The sequence below is a fragment of the Gymnoscopelus microlampas genome (genome assembly GCF_963454915.1).
Source record: "Gymnoscopelus microlampas genome assembly, chromosome: 15".
Taxonomy (NCBI): domain Eukaryota; kingdom Metazoa; phylum Chordata; class Actinopteri; order Myctophiformes; family Myctophidae; genus Gymnoscopelus; species Gymnoscopelus microlampas.
Window position 1 is genome coordinate 20,293,836 of NC_139952.1, and position 19,347 is coordinate 20,313,182.

General features: G+C 43.0%; 2 protein-coding genes across 8 annotated transcripts in view; one reads left to right on the top strand and one right to left on the bottom strand.

Annotated features, from left to right (window-relative positions):
• The window catches only part of LOC311062309 (inactive phospholipase C-like protein 2), a 43,881-nt gene extending 28,261 nt beyond the window's left edge, over positions 1-15,620 (top strand). Inside the window, exons 10-12 of the mRNA XM_084081232.1 lie at positions 1,312-1,387; positions 10,733-10,842; positions 11,650-15,620. Coding sequence (XP_083937358.1) covers positions 1,312-1,387; positions 10,733-10,842; positions 11,650-11,877 — 414 coding nt within the window. The 3' untranslated portion in view covers positions 11,878-15,620. The remainder of the gene's footprint in view (positions 1-1,311; positions 1,388-10,732; positions 10,843-11,649) is intronic.
• Positions 15,621-16,443: 823 nt separating this feature from the next.
• Positions 16,444-19,347, bottom strand: part of tbc1d5 (TBC1 domain family, member 5) — a 28,647-nt gene continuing 25,743 nt past the window's right edge. For 6 of the 7 annotated variants that reach the window (XM_084081268.1, XM_084081265.1, XM_084081267.1 and 3 more), the window contains one exon: positions 16,444-17,955. In XM_084081268.1, the coding sequence (XP_083937394.1) occupies positions 17,635-17,955 (321 nt within the window). In that variant the 3' untranslated portion in view covers positions 16,444-17,634. The remainder of the gene's footprint in view (positions 17,956-19,347) is intronic. The other variant, XM_084081269.1, reaches the window with a different exon arrangement.

Genomic DNA, 19,347 nt, shown 5'->3' on the forward strand with positions numbered 1-19,347 from the left:
TGTGTGTGTGTGTGTGTGTGTGTGTGTGTGTGTGTGTGTGTGCTCACACATGCATGGTAGATGTGTGATGTGTCTAGGATCAGAGGAAGTCCGTACTCGTGCTGAATAGTATTAGCATACATTTGAATGAAATTTGGCTAAACGGATTCTACGCCCCGATCCTTGATGCCTGAGGGAAAGGCAAAGAAAGGGAGGCAGGAAATCACTGAGGGAGAGAGAGAGAGAGAGAGAGAGAGAGAGAGAGAGCGAGAGCGAGAGAGAGAGAGAGAGAGAGAGAGAGAGAGAGAGAGAGAGAGAGAGAGAGAGAGAGAGAGAGAGAGAGAGAGAGAGTATGTGTTGGTGTCTGTATGTGTGTGTGTTTGTGGTGTGTAGTTGTTAATCCTCATTTGTCAAACAGCATTTTCACAAAGAGAGGTCACGTCCCAGCCGGCTTTGCGCGAGGATGTGCAGACTTAATCAGGCAGAAGCAACTAATGTCATTGATGGTGTGAGTGTGTGTGAGATTTGTGTGTATATCTGAAGTTATGTGTGGTTGTCAGGGACGGATTATGGCTTGGGCAAAGTGTGCACGTGCACAGGGCCCTGAGCCAATGGGGGGCCTTGGATTTAACTGGCTTTAAAAAATATATATATAATATATATATATATACCCTAACCCTAACCCTAAAACCGAAATAAAGTAACCAAAAAACGCCCAAAAACGCCCAATATAACCGCAATAACCGCAAAAAATTCCGCGCGCGCGGGGGGGCGGGTCCGTTGCGATTTTGTGCACAGGGCCCATTTTCACTTTAATCCGTCTATGGTGGTTGTGGGTGCATGCTTGAGTGTTATTTTTAGAGCCCTATCATTTCTGTTTGTATGGGCATTTGTATTTTTGTGTATTAAACACTATTATGCAGTGGTTATCTGAATGTTAGAGGAGTGTGTTTGTGGCCAAAACCTTCCCAGTTAGATCTCCTGAACCGGCAGGAAAAGTCTGGTGTGGGGAAATGAATGACCAACAGTTCCCTCCCTCAACACCAAACCGTTGAAGTGGCCTTGAGCAAAGCACTAAATTCCCAACTGTTTAGCTTCTCAGTGGTCAACAGTATCTGTATGAGTGTGAAGCAGGGCTTTGCTGAAAAGGCCCCCTCAGGGGCCACTTTTAAACGAGATGTAAATCTCAGTGTAATTTACCCTGGTTAAACAAAATGATAAAATAAGAAGTCTGCATTATGCTAATGCATCTATCTCTCTCTCTCTCTCTCTCTCTCTCTCTCTCTCTCTCTCTCTCTCTCTCTCTCTCTCTCTCTCGCTCTCTCTCTATAGATGGTCCAGGCCAGCAAAGCTATATTGGAACTTTCTGATGAAGTCTACAACAGGATCCTACACATACAGATGACAGGTGTGTGTATACTGTATGTGTTTGTGTTTTTGAGTGTGTGTGACTGGGAAGATTGTGTGAGGATAAGGATATGTGTCCGTACTTGTGTGCGTATGCATTTGAGCGCATTTGGGCTCATACAGTACATATAGTTACTGTTAAAGTTATACTCTTTTCATCCCCTGGGGCAATTTCTTACTGCAAATCAGGAATGCACTCAACCACTCAACCACATATAGGGTGACTGTACGTTGTTAAGTGCATTCCTGATAATATACATCGTTATGTGGCAAATAGGGATATAGGGTTATTAGACTGAATTCCGGTACACGCACAACTCCACACTTGAGTAACCTTGCTTAGTTGTGCCAAAGACATACAACACATAAATGTTTTGCCTCGAAAATAGAAGTAATCAGCCACAAGTCATGTAAGATAAGACTGCAGCTTCTCACTGCAGAATGGCCCACTGGCCCTGTGTGCACTCTTCCCCAGGCTTTTAACAGCCAAGCCCTGATGAGTTCAATCAACTCAGTCTGCGGCTCACAGAGGGGGAAGGAAGGTGGTACCTGGGGAGAGGAGAGGACAGACACGAAACAGTATAAATGTGTTTTTCCATCAGTTTGTGGGGCATTTTGGGCCATAGATATATGAAGGTAGACACCTCATTGGCCACTGCTGTTCATTGAAGCTATGAGTCATCGCGGCCACCATATTGTGTAGGGAGAGCTGTGCCTCCTAATACATGTATGCCCCATGCAGTGGTGGAAGAAGTACTCACATTTTAATGTAAAAGTACCAATACCACAATATAGAAATACTCTGTTACAGAGTAGGTTTTCAACACTTGTAGATCGGCTATTTTCAAATAGCTGAAGTACAAAATAGGGTTAATGTATGTTTTGTCTTTATATCTGCAAATCTGCAAAGTAACTAGTAGCTTAAAGCTGTCAAATAATTGTAGTGGAGTAAAAAGTAGAAGTAAAAGTACTGCAAATTGGAAATACTCCAGTAAAGCAAAATAAAGTACAGTACTTGAGTAAATGTACTGAGTTACTTTACACCACTGTATGTACATATGGCTGTATGTCTGTTGAAGCAGCATGTTATGATATAGGATAATTCTCTCAAACACAACATGCCTTATCTCAGACAGTGATACAAACTGTAAACTAGGCATAGGCTAGGCATAAATGACTAAAATAAGCTAAACAATGCATCACACACACAAAGACAACAATCTAAACAGGGTGGAAGCGGTGAAGCTGTCAGCTGTACATTTTCTCTGCAAGCAATTAGCGCTGCTTAGCTGAAAACCAGTATTCAATATTCAATGAAGACCAGATACCCTCTGCGTTCTGAAATTTGAGTGAATTATTGGAGATGGTTCAAGAGTTTAAAATTCCACTCAGTAACTGCCTCTCCATGGATTGGACACAGTGTCCATCCTAGGGGGCCTGCTTTCTACAATCAATGGTCAGTTCTTTGATTTTCTTGACATTTAACTCTAAAGACCAGGTGCTGCACCACTCAATAAGATTGCAGAGAACTGGTCTGTGATCTTGCAGCTCCTTCCCTGATATTAGTGATGAGGAGTGAACTGCCATGTGTTTAAGAGACTATTGTGTGCTGCGTGGGCTGTGATGTGGATATAATTTGAAAAATCAGGCTATGGCCACATCCCTAGTCCACTGCTGTCAACTCCCACACAGCCTCTTCACCAGAGCTGAGGTACTCATTAGCTCTCCTCTCTTCTCCACCATGTCCCTTTCTCCCACCATCAGATGTCCTATTATACCCCGGTCCTCTGCACATGTATGTGTCATTGCACCATATCAGAGGCGTTTATTTACTGACCGTTTTTCTCTGTATGTTTGGCTATCTGCAGTTTAGTTTGCCACACAGTATCTACACTCCAAGCCCTAGCAACAGGGAGGAAGACAAAATAATGTATCGAAGATCAGTGTTTTCTAGTGCAGTGGTTCCCAAACTTTTTATCTCAAGACCCAAAAGAGAAATGAGATGTTTGCCCGGAACCCAAACTAGGGAAAATAGCAGATCTACAAGCTCATAACACGGCATGAAGCGACGTGCTGTGAGCTTGTAGATCTGCTATTTTCACTAGGTTTTTTATTTATTGAAATTATTTAATTGTTTTTATTTTATTTATGAAAACGTTGGCATTGTTTTTAATTGATGAACATTGTTTTTAACTTTTTTCTTTTTTTATCTTTTGAAATAATATATACATTTATATGTATTTTTTTAATGTAGGAAAGAAAAAAAGGGGATATTTACTTGCTTGCGACCCACTGTTTGGGAAACAAACTAAAGTTCTAAAGTAGTGGGTATAGTTATTAATCTCCATCTTTGGCAGGGCAGAGAATCCAACAAGGCTTGTTTACCTCTGCAGTTTGGCTCTCAGGGGGCTTCCTGTGCCATCTGATTAATACCGGGTCATCTGATCAGAGGTCAGGCCAGCTGTCGTCATCAGCCTGGCTGACGTCTAATCACTGAGAGATCATGTGACTGACATTTGGAAATGTTACCAGCGGCTATGCTGGATTCCCCTGCTGGGCTAGATTGGAAAATAGCATAATTGTGTGTACAAATGTACAATTTATGGAAATCTGTAGTTATCTATGGCCACCGTGACAGTTTTGTGGCTTTGGGGTGTCCTGGTGGTTCAAGTGATTAATAACTCAGCATGCATACCACAGTGCTGAACTTTGTATGACATTGTCACGAGGCCACAACTCCACAGATATCCTGTTGACTGAGTTGACTGTGTGTTTGTGCCTGTGCATGCATGCATACAGTACAGTATGTGTTTATACAGTAGTGTATACAAACATATACAATGGAAAGTGGTGGTGCTGCACCACCTTTAACCCTGTAATGGAGGCCTGAAGTCTGTGAATCACATGCATCAAGACATTTTATTACATTAGCTCAGACCATGGATTCTGAGGCCCAGCTGTGGCTCCTTATTCGTGTAACCGAAATGACGGATGTCACCTCAAAAACACACCAGTTCCGATCATAGTGATCATAGAGTCAGTTGTTGCCAAACAGTTTCTCAGTTCTCTACCCATTCCAAAGATTTTTTTAATCACTTATATAGTCCTAGTCCATATCCAGGGATGTGCACTGCACAGCCAAACTATGTGGAGCTTAAATTTGGGAAACATGAAAAATTGGCTACCTCACTTTATATACCAATGGTCAATGCCCATGTGCAAGTTAAGATAGATTTCTCAACCCACTCGGGAGGAAATGTGGTAAGGACAGACAGACTGAAGGGACGAAGCGCAAACAGAGGTTTCCTTAATCCTCATTTAATATAATTATATAGTAGGATAGTAGGATTAAAATATGCTAAAAACAATTCTGCCTAGCCCCACGCTAGAGGCCAATCTGTCTGTGTGCGTGCGTGCGTGCGTGTCTTTATCTGATGTAGACAGTGAGGACTGTGTCCCAGAGCCTAATGAACCAACCCTTTTAAACAAAGGTGCTGCTGTGAGTACTAATAGGATATCGATAACAAGCATCTGATCAGAACCAGGTCGTAACACTGTCATTACACTAGACTCTTAGTCTGGGATATACAGTAAGTAGGGGACGGGGTGTAACCGCATGATTTCACGTGGTCATGGACATACATTTTAGTGATGCAGGGTCTGAATCACCCATCCAGACTGGATGGATCTCTCAATTCCTTCCTACAGCAGATGACACATAGGTCTGGGTTGTCTGGGAAACACATGCCAAGTTTGAGGTCAATCAGTCAATCAGACAGACAGACAGACAGACAGACAGACAGACAGACAGAGATTTCATGAATGTATAGATATATTGTACAGATACGAAATCTAGAGGCAGCTGTTAATCACTTATTATGTCGTCGTATGATGAATAGTGGAAATAGCTGATGTAACAAGCATCGCAACAACATGATTTGTGCTTGTAGATTTACTTTTTTTCCCCTTTCTTTTTTGGACATTTTGTAATACATTTTGAAAGGTTTCGTTTATAATGACTTGGCCAAAATAGGGTTTTAGTCATTTGTCATTTTCTCGGACCCCACGGCGGAGTACGGTGAACGTCACGAGTAATGACGAAGTCACTTGCCACTATTGATGTTTGATCAACAGAAACAAAATGGTACGATGGAGATGTCCGCTCTGCTCTGCTCTTTGTCGATTCCCTCTGTTGGTACAGATGGATAAAAAAACTGATAGGGAGACAAGAGAAGGCAAAGTAAAAGGCCAGAAGGCACTGGATCTGATCCAAGGCCGGCTCAGGGACAACATGTACGTCAAAGGTCTCAATCGGCTCGCCATTGACGATCTGTGGTCGTGAGTGGCCTTCTCAAGCTCTCTGCAGGCGTTCATGGAAATGCTTCAGAATCAAGATCAGAATAAAACTAGTAAATTATGCATTTTTCTGGATCAACTTAATACTGACGTCATAGACTGGCCTGGACTCCATATTTGGGAATGCCTGACACGGAACTCCATATATGGGCACAAAGGGACACAGAGAGACAGATGCAGATATCTCCATACACCTGTATATGGGCATTAAAGAAACACATACAGACAGATGGGTACTCTGACACGGGTACAATGGGTATTGCATTACCAGTTGGGGAATGCATTTCCAACTCGCATCGTTCCCGACTTGCATCATTCCCGAGTAGCACTGGGCACTGGTCTAGCGTAGGTAAACTCTAACTCTAGCGGTCTAGCATAGGTAAATGATCTCAACGACCTTTGCTGCGTGTCACTCCCTGTCTCTCTCTCCCCGTTTCCTGTCTACCTCCACTGTGTACTATCAATAAAAAGGCAGAAAAGCCCCAAAAATATCAACAAAACAAAAAGACCATGGATGGTGCGAAGACGTACAGTAGTACACCTAATGTTGGGTAACGCAGCCAGGTATAGGCACTCACCCACTACCTTGGGTGGCTCAGGTGAATGCAGTGCATTTGAACACTGTGGGCACGGCGTTACACAAAGTTCCGAGACGACTACACCACTGGCCAAACATTTGTATGTACTGTATAAGAATTATATTTGACACATGAAGAAAGTATATCAAAACATCAAACATTCTGTGTCTTATTAACATGGCAAGAACATAGAGCCATCGTCTTCTTTTTTTTCTTTCGGCTAAATCCCATCGGGGTCGCCACAGCGGAACATCATTTTCCATCTGGTTCTGTTTTCTGCGGTTCTGTTTCACCTGCATGTCGTCTCTCGCTGAATCCATAACTTGCTTTATCCCCAAACCTTCTAACCTGGGGTGACCCTCTAATGTTGTAATTTATGGTCATGTCCTTCCTTGTCACTCCTACTGAGAATCGTAGCATCCTTAATTGTGCCACCTACACTTTCACCTTCACTACCGTATACATCTTCCCTCTCACTCTTGCTGGTACCCTTCTGTCACAGATAACTCCTGACACTTTCCTCTATCCGTTCCACCCTGCCTGCACTCTCCTTTTCACCTCTCTTCCACACTCCCCGTTACTTTGGATAGTTGACCCCAAGGTATTTAAAGTCCTTCACCGTTGCCACCTCTGCTCCTTGCATCCTCACTGTTCCACTGTCCTCTCTCTCGTTTAGGCACACATATTCTGTCTTACTCCGGCTGATTTTCATTCCTCTTCTCTCTATCGCATGCCTCCACCTTTCCAGGCTCTCTTCAACCTTTTTATTATATCTCTTCAACCTGTTCCCTCGTCTCACTATGTATCACAATTCAAATTTACAATATCGTCCGCGAACATCATAGTCCATGGTGCCTCCTGCCTGACTTCATCTGTCAACCTGTCCATAACTAATGCAAACAAGAAAGGGCTCAATGCCGATCCTTGATGCACGGCAGGCCCACCCCCACCTTGAACCTGTCTGTCACTCCTGCCGCACTTCTCACCACTGTCACACTGTCTTCATACATGTCCTGCACCATTCTGACATACTTCTCTGCCACTCCTGACTCCCTCATGCAATACCACACTTCCTCTCTTGGCACCCTATCATTATGTTTTTTCTAGGTCCTCAAAGACACAGTGTAACTCCTTCTGTCCTTCTATATAGTTCTCTCTCTCTCTACTTCTACTTACTTAGAGACATCTTTTATGGATAAAAGCAAGTATTTTATGAGTGGCATGTCCTATCAAAAACGGATTCAGAGTGTACAGAGAGTACTGTTGGTTGTGAATGTGTGTGTGCACGTGCATGTTTGCATCCATGCATGTGTATGCATGCACTCTGTGCCAGTCTTGGCTCAAAGATAATTTTCCTCCCATCAGATTCGCTTGGTTTGACAGGGAAATAGCAAATCACGTCTTGTGCGCGCGCGCACACACACACACACACACACACACACACACACACACACACACACACACACACACACACACACACACACACACACACACACACACACACACACACACACACACACACACACACAGGCATCGAGGCTTGAAGTCGCCTAGCAACAGTGGTAATGGTTATTATCCAACGCACGAGCGCGCGGGTGTGTGTGTGTGTGTGTGTGTGTGTGTGCGCGCGCGCGCATGTGCACATACAGTACATGCAGCAGTGATTAAATATGTGTGTGCAGGTGAGAGAGCTTGTTTTTATGTATTTATTGACAGGTTGTGTTGTCACGGTTGCGGAGCTGACCATATGGTACAGTAGCAAGGTCTCCGGTTCGATTCCAGCCAGAGCCTTGTATTGCATGTCTTTTTCTCTTCCCTCATCTTCCTTTCTCTCTGCACTCTCCTGTCTAAATAAAGCAATAATTGGCCATGACATTTTTTTTTCCTGGCTATGTTTCTCAATTTCCTCAATGAACAATCCAATCCTGACCCTCATTTCCAAGACTCTTTTAGAACATGGTCACTTAAGTCCTTCTATACTTTGTTACTGTATATGGTGAAAATAATTGATCTACAAGCTCAAGCTGTGAGCTTGTGTATCAGCTATTTTAGCCATTTTTTTTACATTTTAAAACTTTTAGAAAATCCCTCTCATCCCCAAAATAGGGATGATAGGGTTAATGTTGTTGAGATTAGTATTTAGGAAGTGAGTGTAGTGTGTGTGTGTGTGTGTGTGTGTGTGTGTGTGTGTGTGTGTGTGTGTGTGTGTGTGTGTGTGTGTGTGTGTGTGTGTGTGTGTTGGTCCATGTTGATGGTTCCCATTAATGTGTAGCCCTGTGTTAACCCACTTCCGGGTTTCCATGGCAACAGTAGGACAGTGGCCTGGGGCGACCAGCTGAAGCCAGACACGCGACACACACAACTCAACGCACAACTCTAGCCCACGGCCTGGCATACATGACACTGTTTCTCTCTGTTTATCCATCATCTGTTTATCGTTCTGTTCTGTTTATTTTTTCCTCTCCCAAGCGTGGTATTTCTTTCCTCTCTGTATGAGTGTGTTTGTGCACTCATATTCTCTCTCTTCCTGCTTCTATAACCATGTCAAAGATTATATTACCAGTTAGATTGACACTGAAACGATAAAGCTGGCGTATATATTCAGTTTTCCTTGTTGTCAACATTGTAACAAGTAAAGTCCAAAACCTACTCTAGTCTAAAGTCTAAAACATACTTAGTCCTACGATGAATAGCTGGTCTACAAACTCATTTATTGCCATTTAGAAAAGTGTGACAATTGTAGAAATTCTTTGACATTTCTTGACATTTTTTTAAACTTTGACACGGCCAAAATAGCGATTCCAGGTAACAAAATAATATATATCTCTGATCCGGATGTCATATAATTCGTACAACTTTATGAGTGACAGCAATAGTCAAACTAATTAGACTCTGGGTGACTACACACCTGTCGGGCAACGATTTAATTGATCTGCTCTGGCTTGTATTATCTTGGACCTCTATCTCTTTCATAACCTGAGAATCCATGGGACCATTCTGCTGAAGCAGCATAATGATCATGACCTTCCTTGGACACCTGAATTTCTATGTGGCAATATTTACTTTGTTATTAAATATGCATGGCAAGCAGCTTAGCTGGCGCTTCTGGAAATAAAATAACTTTTGTCCAAAACCCCATCTGTCATCCTTCTGCTCCTACGCATCCGTTACAGAACCCTGTTCCCGAGCACTGTTACCGATTGTTTTTTCAATCTCATGTGCCTGGACATGCACATTGCCTCGCTTACAAAGTATTATGAGTATATGATTAGGACTGAGATTTATCTGCTCGACTCAACTACATACTGATGCCTTGGCCATCTACTTTATCAGATAGAATGACACAGGTGGTGTGCACAATGATACAAGAAGATGTAGAGGAAGACATTGTTTTCCTACTCATTCTGTTCTCCATTTCTCATATCTTCTGTTCACGTCATGTGTCCAGTAACTGTATATATTCTGTATGCGTGTCATCAACTTTAGAACTTGTCATGTGATACTGCCTGGTGTTATCTTGTTCTTCACTCACCAGTCACCACCCTTAGTTAGAGGGAGACTCTAATGCTGCGTTGACACGGGCAGATACAAAGATAAAAAAATATGCTGCATATTTTTCGCTCTGTCACTTTGTATTGTGTTGCTCAAACACGGTCGTTAACGTTATCGGAGCCACAGTTGTAGTTTTGTATCTTTGTATCTGGAAGTTGAACCCAGCTAAACTTGAATTTGTAGCTTTGTATCTTTTGTAGCAGGTACAAACGTTGTTTGTTGCTTTGTATCTTCATGTCACTGGTTTCCATTGAAAATGAATGGTAGACTGTATCTTTGTATCTGTCCGTGTGAACGCAGCATTAGGATCACATGGAGGGTCAACTAAAACATATAATCATTTGCACTCCTGACCAACTGATGAATGAGCACAGAAAAGACAGCATGGGGTAAATATAGACTCTGGAGGCAATTAGAGAGAGCAGGCACAGGTGAGCTTCACAGGTGAACCAGCTCAGAGGATCAAGGCACAGGGGAAATGGGGGTGGCAGTGGCTGAGCCTGCGAAACATAATGTTTTTCCAGGAAAAAAAGTGCAATGTCCGCATTAATCACAATGATGAATTATGCAGACCAAAGCAGCAGTACACCTGTGACTTGTTTTAACCGTTTCTTTTTGTATTTAACAACAGGTGTTGGCTAGCTAGATGGAATACACTTTTAAGTAGGATAAATGCATTTTCCGTTTTGGGCTTGTTATACGCTACAAAGAAGAAGGAAACCTTTTTAATTATGCCAGCCTTGTTTCTTATGTTGTGTCATAAAGCACCAACCTCCTCTGCCCGGAATGTGTGTGTGTGTGTGTGTGTGTGTGTGTGTGTGTGTGTGCGCGTGCGTGTGTGTATGTGTCTCCTACTCTAGCCATGGAGTTCCATGAGAAGCTGCAGAGCCTGGCTGAGAAGGAGGGACTCAAAGGTCGAAAGGTCAGCCGAGCGCTCGAACGCTTCAGCTGGAATATCACCATCCTCAAGGTCAGTCCGTGCATGCATGCGCACACACACACACACACACACACACACACACACACACACACACACACACACACACACACACACACACACACACACACACACACACACACACACACACACACACACACACACACACACACAAACACAGCCTGAGGGCCACACAACCGGGCAGTTTTGCCACTAACTAGCTCTTCATCTCTCTCCTGTCTGGCTCTTTCCACTCCTCTTTCTAGCTTCATGTCATCCATCATCCAGCCTTTTCTCCTCACTTCACTACCCCTCCATGACTCCTATTCTCCTCTCTTCCATTCCTCCACTACCCTCCTCCCTCCCCCTCAAGCCTATTTTGTAAAGCCTTTTATCTGTTATTTTGGAAAAAAAAGAGAAAAACTCTACTGTATATAACATTTATTGTCATTTCTCATTTGATTATAATCTGTAATATGTTAGTATTCAGGGGCGGCCATTGCTGAGTGGGTAGAGAGGCTGTCTGGTAATCAGAACAAGGTCACTGGTTCGATCCCCGACTCGCCCATTTACGTCTCAAAGTGTCTCTGAGCAAGACCCTTAAAGTCATACTGTGTACTTTTTCAATTAAACAAAAGTAGTTTTTGATATAACCTTTTGCTGGTATATGTTTTACAATAACCATTCCACAACACATGCAAGCCACAAGGCTTGACTTTTATGACAAAATATAACATAGGGCTTAAGCGGTTATCAGACTAATCAATTTAGTGCTTCAAGATTACTCGTTTGTCTAAAAAGTAACCGGTTGCAGCCCTAATTGCTATATTGTGCTCGCAGGGGCAGGCTGATCTGCTGCAGCATGCCAAGGCTGAGGTACAGGAGAACATGAAGCAGGTGCACTACGCTGCTCTGACCAGCAACCTCACCAAGGACAGCCAGGGACACGCCGCCGCCGCCGCAGGAGGATCAGGGAGTAGCCGCTCCCAGTCCCGAAGCGGTCTGGAACCCACAGCCGTTCCAGACGCCACTGGAGGAGGAGGAGGAGGAGGGCGGCCTTCGGCATAGCTGCCACCCAGAGACCCAACTTGATTTTTGGCATGACTATCCCTCCCTCCCCAGTGTATACCAGTGGAACTAGATCAGTGGGTCATGTTGCGAGTGAATAGCTCCGTCGTGGCAGCTAATACACAAGCAGTTCGCTGTGGAATTGATGGAAGACTCTGCTGTGACGCACCCCAAATATATTATTTCACCGTGGATTCTATGGCAGAGTTTGGTGTCTGAGTTACGAGGCTATAACAGGTATTAGTGATGGACACATCGCTGGCTATAAGTCTGTTGACCATGGCTCTATAAGTGACAGAGCCGTCTACAAATAGGTTTGTCTTTTTTCCCGGAGCTAATCTCGCAAACCGCTGGTCCGATCATCGCCAAATTTCTTGTGCAGGCTACCATTAGTACAAGGAAGTACCATACATTTCACATAATGTATTATATATATTTTTCAATATTTAATTTTTATTTTATAATGGAAGAGAGACTGGCGGTCAGATCGGGCTGAAACCTTGAGTCCTGTCATAGATGACTGGTGTCACAGACAGACTCGCCACATGAAGCCTGAGTTCCACATGGGAGCCAGGCAGTTATTAGAAGCTGTCTTATTTTTTATGAAGATGGAAAGGAGGCTGTTGAATGGGAAAGGCTTCAAAACCCACGCTCCTCAGCCCAGCCTCCATCCACCTGCAGCACAACTCACTGTCACTAATCCACTGTGAGCGACAGAGAAGAGTGTCAAAACTGTAGAAATGAGTGCAGAAAGACATAAACGATGACAGATGTGTGTGTGCAGGATTTAAATTGAGCAAATGTTCTGATTGTCTTCTGTTATGTGCAATTCTTGTTTCCCATTCTGGATTGTAGGGCTGGGCGAAATGACTTCAAATCAATATCACGATTTTCTAAAACTTTTGCCTCGATTATGATTAGTGAAAATAGTCGATCTACGTGCTTACAACGATGCAACGCGTTGTGAGCTTGTAATTTCTGTACACCACCACTGTACAATAAAGTATAATACAGGTTTAAGTGGTTAATTATACTAATCGATTTAGTTGATTATAAAAAATCTATTAGATTTTTTTTCATGTCGATTAATTTTTATTTTTTATTTTTTTATTACCACACCTCAAAAAAACCTGCCTCTTGATTATTTGAACTTTCATGAGCAAGATTAACTGTTAGTAGTTCTAAATATCGATGTTTCAATACATTTTCGGTTAATCGCCCAGCCCTACTGCATTGCCGTTATTTCCCCCCATAGCACTGCCTGGAGCGATTCAAACCATAGTCAAAGGATGTGTAAAGTCTGCTGAGACTTGAATGATGTTTACTGTGTTCAAACTGGAGCTGCTAAATTTGCCAAGCAAAGAAAGCTCAGTGATGCAGGATATGCTAAAATTCAGTTTGATCTTAGTCCGTTTCAAGTCCTTTTGCCTGCTGGTTTCAGGAAATGCACTTTCTGAAGATATTTGTGGGAATCTCTAATGGAATTCATGGCAATATAATCTGTATTGGAAATCATAAATAATTGTACTATCGGCTATACCAGGTACAACTGAACCGAAGAATGTAGATAAGTGGAGAGATTTGAAAAGGACTGATTTACTCATTTATTTTTATAACAGAATTTATGCTTCTCTGTCATACTTCTCCATTGAGCTCTGGAATTGCCATATGGCATCTAATTAAAGTGTTGTAACATTCTGATGCACTTGAAACACAAGTGCCAAATGAGGCTGAAAAATGAGGACAGGGGAAGTCAAAGATGCCACGTTTTATAGGTTCCATTTAACTTTTATAAAAGAAATGGGGCTGATATGTTGTCAATGGGATGGGGGCGCTCGGGTGGCACAGGGGTAAAGTACCTGTCCACCGCCCTGGAGTCTAGGGGTTCGAATCCACCGTGCATGCTGTTTAGCCAAGCGTCTATACTGAGTTCAGGGGAGGCTGATGGCTGCGTGTAGGGCAGTGGTTCTCAAACTTTTTCATGTCAAGGACCCCCAAAATTTTATGTATTTGGCCGCGGACCCCCCATCTCAAATATTTTGTTCCAGGGACCCCCAGAAGCAAAGATTTGAGTTACAAATGTTCGCTTAAAAATATATATATTCAAAGGTTTGCACAAAATTGGCAGGTGAAGCTTAGCAGTGGAAACACAGAAATGTGTGAATTAATTGGCATAACGAATAAATTGGGAGAAAGAAAATGTTCAGTATATAAAACTACAAAAAGTCTCTGGCCGGCCGGGTTGCCTTACCCACGGCCCACAAACTTTGGTCATAGCCAGATGGAATGGGATCTGAAAAATATGAATTATACATCTTGATCACATAACCCCAGAGATAATGTGCACCGATCTTTGTGAGTTCTGGTCAAAATCTGTTGAAGTAGTAGCAAAAAGTGTGTTGAAGAAAACTCACTATGGCATAAAATGTAATATGGCACAAACAGGGCCTATAAGTTGCATCATGATCCAAGGATTCCAGGGGAAAAAAATATGTTGATTGTATGATCTACGGATCAAGAGTTATAGGCCAAAACGTGAAGTGGGCTGTTGTTGTAGCACCACCATGAGGAGATACATTTTTTTGGGGGGGATGGAGCTTCTTCCTCGGCTTATGACGTATGGCATTTTGGCCAAAACGGCCACTCCCACAAACTTTGGAAGGCAATCATAGCCAATCGGAATGGAATACGAGAAATGTGACAGATATGTCTTGATCACCTGACTACAGAGATGAGGTTTGGACAAAATCTGTAGTAGCAGTAACAAAAAATGTGTTTCGCAAAGATTTTGTCTCATGGTGGCGCTATAACTGGCCGACTTGAAGAATTTGGGGCAGAGGTTCTGCTCTGGCCTCCAGGGAGTGCGTGCACAGTTTCACACCGATCAGTGCCGGAGATTAGCTGTCCACATACAGACGGACGAACACACACACACACACACACACACACACACACACACACACCTTCGGCCTGGCGGAGACAAAAATGTCATGGGGACTCAGAATTCCCTGTGAATTGGGGTCTTTCATCATAGTTCCCCTTCGCTTGCGTCCCGAGGTAACACCTCCTCCTGACCCACAGCTACTTTAGGTCTTCTCTACAGCCTCCAGCCTGGCCTCTTCATGTCCCTCTGCTTGTGCCCTCCTGTCATAATCAGGAGACTGTAGGCCCTGTGAAGAGAGCACTGTTAAGAGTGCACAAATGGAACCAAATGGACCCTTACAGCTCCATTTGGGCCCATTTGTGCACTCTCAGTACTGTCATGTACTGTATCCTGTGTCTTTAAGCGAAGCACTGAAAACCATATTGTATTGTACTTGCTCACACTGTTGTGCAGAAACAACATTCAATGGTTTATCCAGCAGTTGGTTAAGCTACCGATTATTTTTCTGGGTAACAGTGTTGGCTAAATGTAAAGAGATGTAAATGAATGACTGCAGAGTCCGTTAGGTTCTGTATTTTCGTGTCTTTCTGAACAAATCCCCCGGCTGGAAATCAGTGTTAATCAACACCAAGATCAAATGCAGTATTCCTTACCTTTGCCTTAGGAAAATACTTTGAGCAATGCTTACATTGTGTGCAAATACAAAATCTGTATATTTTACTATGTGATTCTATCCTTTCCCTGCAGAATATGAAAGTATTTTACGTAACTTATTTATCCTGAAAGAACACATTCCATTTCAGTGTATTTGTGTTGTAAACTAGATTTGGAAGATTTAGTTCATCAAAGAATTAGATTTCATTATCAGCCAAATGGGAAATAAATAAAAAATCTCTAACTATTCTTCTAAAATACTTTTTCTACACCGATGCCACTAGAAATGTCTACTTCTGTTTTTCTCCATGAGTAGGGGTCGAAGTTTACAGATGACACTACACAAAACTCAAAACCATTTTTGCTTTCCTGTTCCACTTAACCCCCATGTTATCTCTAAAACACATACTTCCATTTAATGCATTTATTCCCTAACAGTTTTTGTATTTTTTTATTTTTTATTTTATGCCACGATTTTTTGTAACCCATTTGTTCACCCAGTGCCAATTGTCTACGTAATCCTGGGCGCTACACTCCCTCTGCCAGCCAAGGGAGAGCCTAGAGCCGAGCTCATGCCTTCTTCAATGCATGAGAGCTAGCAAGCCGCTTCTTATCACCCGACAGGGGGGAGGTTCCCTGGTTAGACGTAGCGCGTGGAAGGAACACGTAATTCCAACCAGTTTTTTTCCCCTCCGTCAGGCATCCCGGCTGACCAGGGGGAGGCAGTATAGGGCATAGCAGTGGCGGCCATTTTCTGGTTCCACTTCAAAATAGTCAATGCATTTTCCCCATTGACATTTCCAAAAATATTTATATCAATTATTTTAAACAAAGGGTATTTATTACATATAGTATATCATATAATTAAATATAAAATAAATACAAATATCACAGAAAAAAATGTTTAATGGTCATGATTCACCAGGACCCTGGATGGCTTGATTCTAGGCTTAAATGAATTGATATAAATATTTTTGGAAATGTCAACGTATTTATCACACACACACACACACGATAATCCCAGACAGTGACTATTCCATAGGATGAATATCCAATGTTCTTTTTATTTGTCTATTGTTACTTACATTGGATGGTTGACTAGAGAGACATTCTTTGTGTGCACTGCTCTAGACAGAGCTACCACAGGAAGCAGGAACTGAATGACATGAGAAACAAAAACAGAAGGAAGTAAACCCTCAGCTCACTACCACATAAAAACGTTACCATGGAATCGATTTTTTTGCAAAATAAAAAGAAAGAAAAAAACAAGACGACCTTAATACATAATTTAATCATTCTTGCGGAGGAAATGTGGATCTATGGGTTAAAATATTCTCTTAAAAAACTAAACAGACAAACAAACAAACAAAGGGTTTAGATTTAGGTTTCATCTTGGTTGAGAGGACAGCATGGTTTGAGGCACTGGTTTTTCAGAGGATTTAGGAGGAACTTGCCCTAGACCACCAACACAGTATTAAGACAGCGGCAATGGACACCATTCTGAAGCCTAATTTATACTTTTAAAATGTGCCGTGTTTTTCTGCTTAAAATATTTTTCGGCCAGTCACAGAGACTCGCGACAAAGAATAAATTAGGCTTTACGTTGAATATCAGACAGAAGATGGAGGTAATGCATGCATCCTCGGAGAGGACACTCAGACAGACATTATACACACAGAGAGGTATGGCAAGAGCTCCACCGTCAGGAGAAGCATGGTTATTACACTCCAATAAGTACATCGAGCTCAGTGAAGCCCCCAATCAATTGATAAATGCAATATAAAGTCCATAACTCTTGAGAGCAATAATGCGCTGTCTCAGAAAGGAGTCCAATGGCGCCCTCTGTTGTTAAAACAGAGGGCGCCACAAAGTCCAAGGACAGGAGGACAGGCATTAGGTAGAGGACAGCATATACAGCATGGGGTTATACAGGATTTAAAGTGTCAGACATGACCAATTAAAGAGATTATAAGGTACAGGTGACTAAACCGACTGTCTGCGGTCAGCCAGCCAGCTCAGTGTCTCAGTTCATGTTCACATGTGCAACATTTCATCTTCACATTCAGCCCCTCGCTGATCTCAGGTCAGGTTCCCCCGTTTTACATCCTCAACGTATGATTAGGTATTGAGGAGGAAGAAAAGAGAGAGAGAGAGAGAGAGAGAGAGAGGCGGGGGGGTGTACAGTAATTAGCCATGGGATCAGAGAGCTTTGGGCCAGTTCACAGGTCGTTGGGGTTGACAATGGTGAAGTCAGAGTCTTTGCTGTGGGTGGAGCCCTCATCTGGGCTGGAGGAGCCCGAGGTTCCCGCAGCCATCAGCGGGTCGTGGAAGGGCCCCGCGGCGCCCTCCGGTTCCATCCGCACCAAGCTGTGGCCCCCGTGCTGGATGGGAGGGGTGCGCTCTGAACCGGGCCCACCCCCATCTCCTCCTCTTCCTCCTCCTGCCCCTCCCGCTCCCTCGGAGGCCTGCAGGTCTCCGTCCTGGGACACCAGGATGTAGTCATCCCAGTTCTTGCCCTCTGAACCCAGGGATGACGCCACCTAGAGACACAAAACAGAACAATAGGTCTTGGAGAGACGCTTTTTCTTATTTAAAGATATTTCTGCTTTATTAGAGCAGTTGACAGGAAGGTGGCAGTTGAGAGGGAGGTGTTGTGTGCGACACATGTCTTAAATCTGACTCAAACCCAGATGTTGCGATTGTGTGGCCGGGTAGGAGTACGAGCGAAATGGCCACTATGAATAATCAATTGCGGCGCCTCTTTAGATTATGTTTTAGGCATCACTGCTTCTGTAGAACAGTGGAAAGAGAGGAAAGAGAGAAGAGACAGTGAAGGACAAGCCACCGTGGTGGTCATGAGCTGGATTCAAACAAATGATGTTGAGTGAGACTAGTTTTTGTTTTATACTAGCTACTGTACACATGCACATGCTAACTGTCTGAGACACAGAAACAGGAACCCCCAGCTTTGTGTTTTACTCAACCAAACCTTAATTCATTGGATATACTGTACCACCTTAAATCCCGGATGCCCGTTTACTGCTATACTGTGTGAGACCCTGGTGTATGTCACACACAGGACTGCAGTCAGCTCTAACCACCACCGATGGACAAAGTATATACTCAAGTAAATACTCAAGTATTCAAAAGTACAAAGTATGAAGTACATTTCTTTGGAACATTTCCTCCAAAATGTAAACAAAAACCTACATTTCAGAAATGTTCAAAAATTGTGAAAATAGCCGATCTACAAGTTGACAATGCATCGCATCACAATGCGAGCTTGCAGATTTTTTAAATAGAGTTTAAGTGGTAAATTCATAATGTATTTTTGTAAGTTTGGGTCATAAGAGTCCCTTCCTAGAAATGTAGCGAGTCAAAAGGACAATGGGGCCTGATTCACTAAGCTGTTCGTATAGTGCCTAAATAAAGTGACTAAAGGGGTGCGTATTTTCGATAAGCACAAACTGACGTGCCATTCAGCAAATGGCGTGAAAATCTCTGATATGTGTGTATCGCAGGTGCTCCTCATTTTTGTCAGACAGTCGCGTTGACGTAGAGAATCATTTGCATTGCTCCACGTCCCATTTAATACCATAAAAGGCAACCGGGAACGTCGACGTCAGAAGTAAAACGTCACCACTCCTCAAAATGGACGAATCTACAAGCTTACAACACGTGGGAGCCACGGGACGCACCCACTTGACAACTTGGGTGTGTCCAATGAGAATAATAAGTTAGTTTACTAAGTTTAACCTCACGAAGCCCTTTCTACTGAATAACTGCTCACTCACCTTTGCCGAGGTAAAAAGATGGTAAGACTGCGTTCATGACATGTGATTTGGTCAATATTATAAATGAATAGCGCAACATTGGAGTTGGCATGACAGTCCAATAGCAAAACTGTGGCCACACTTGCAAAGACGGCAAAC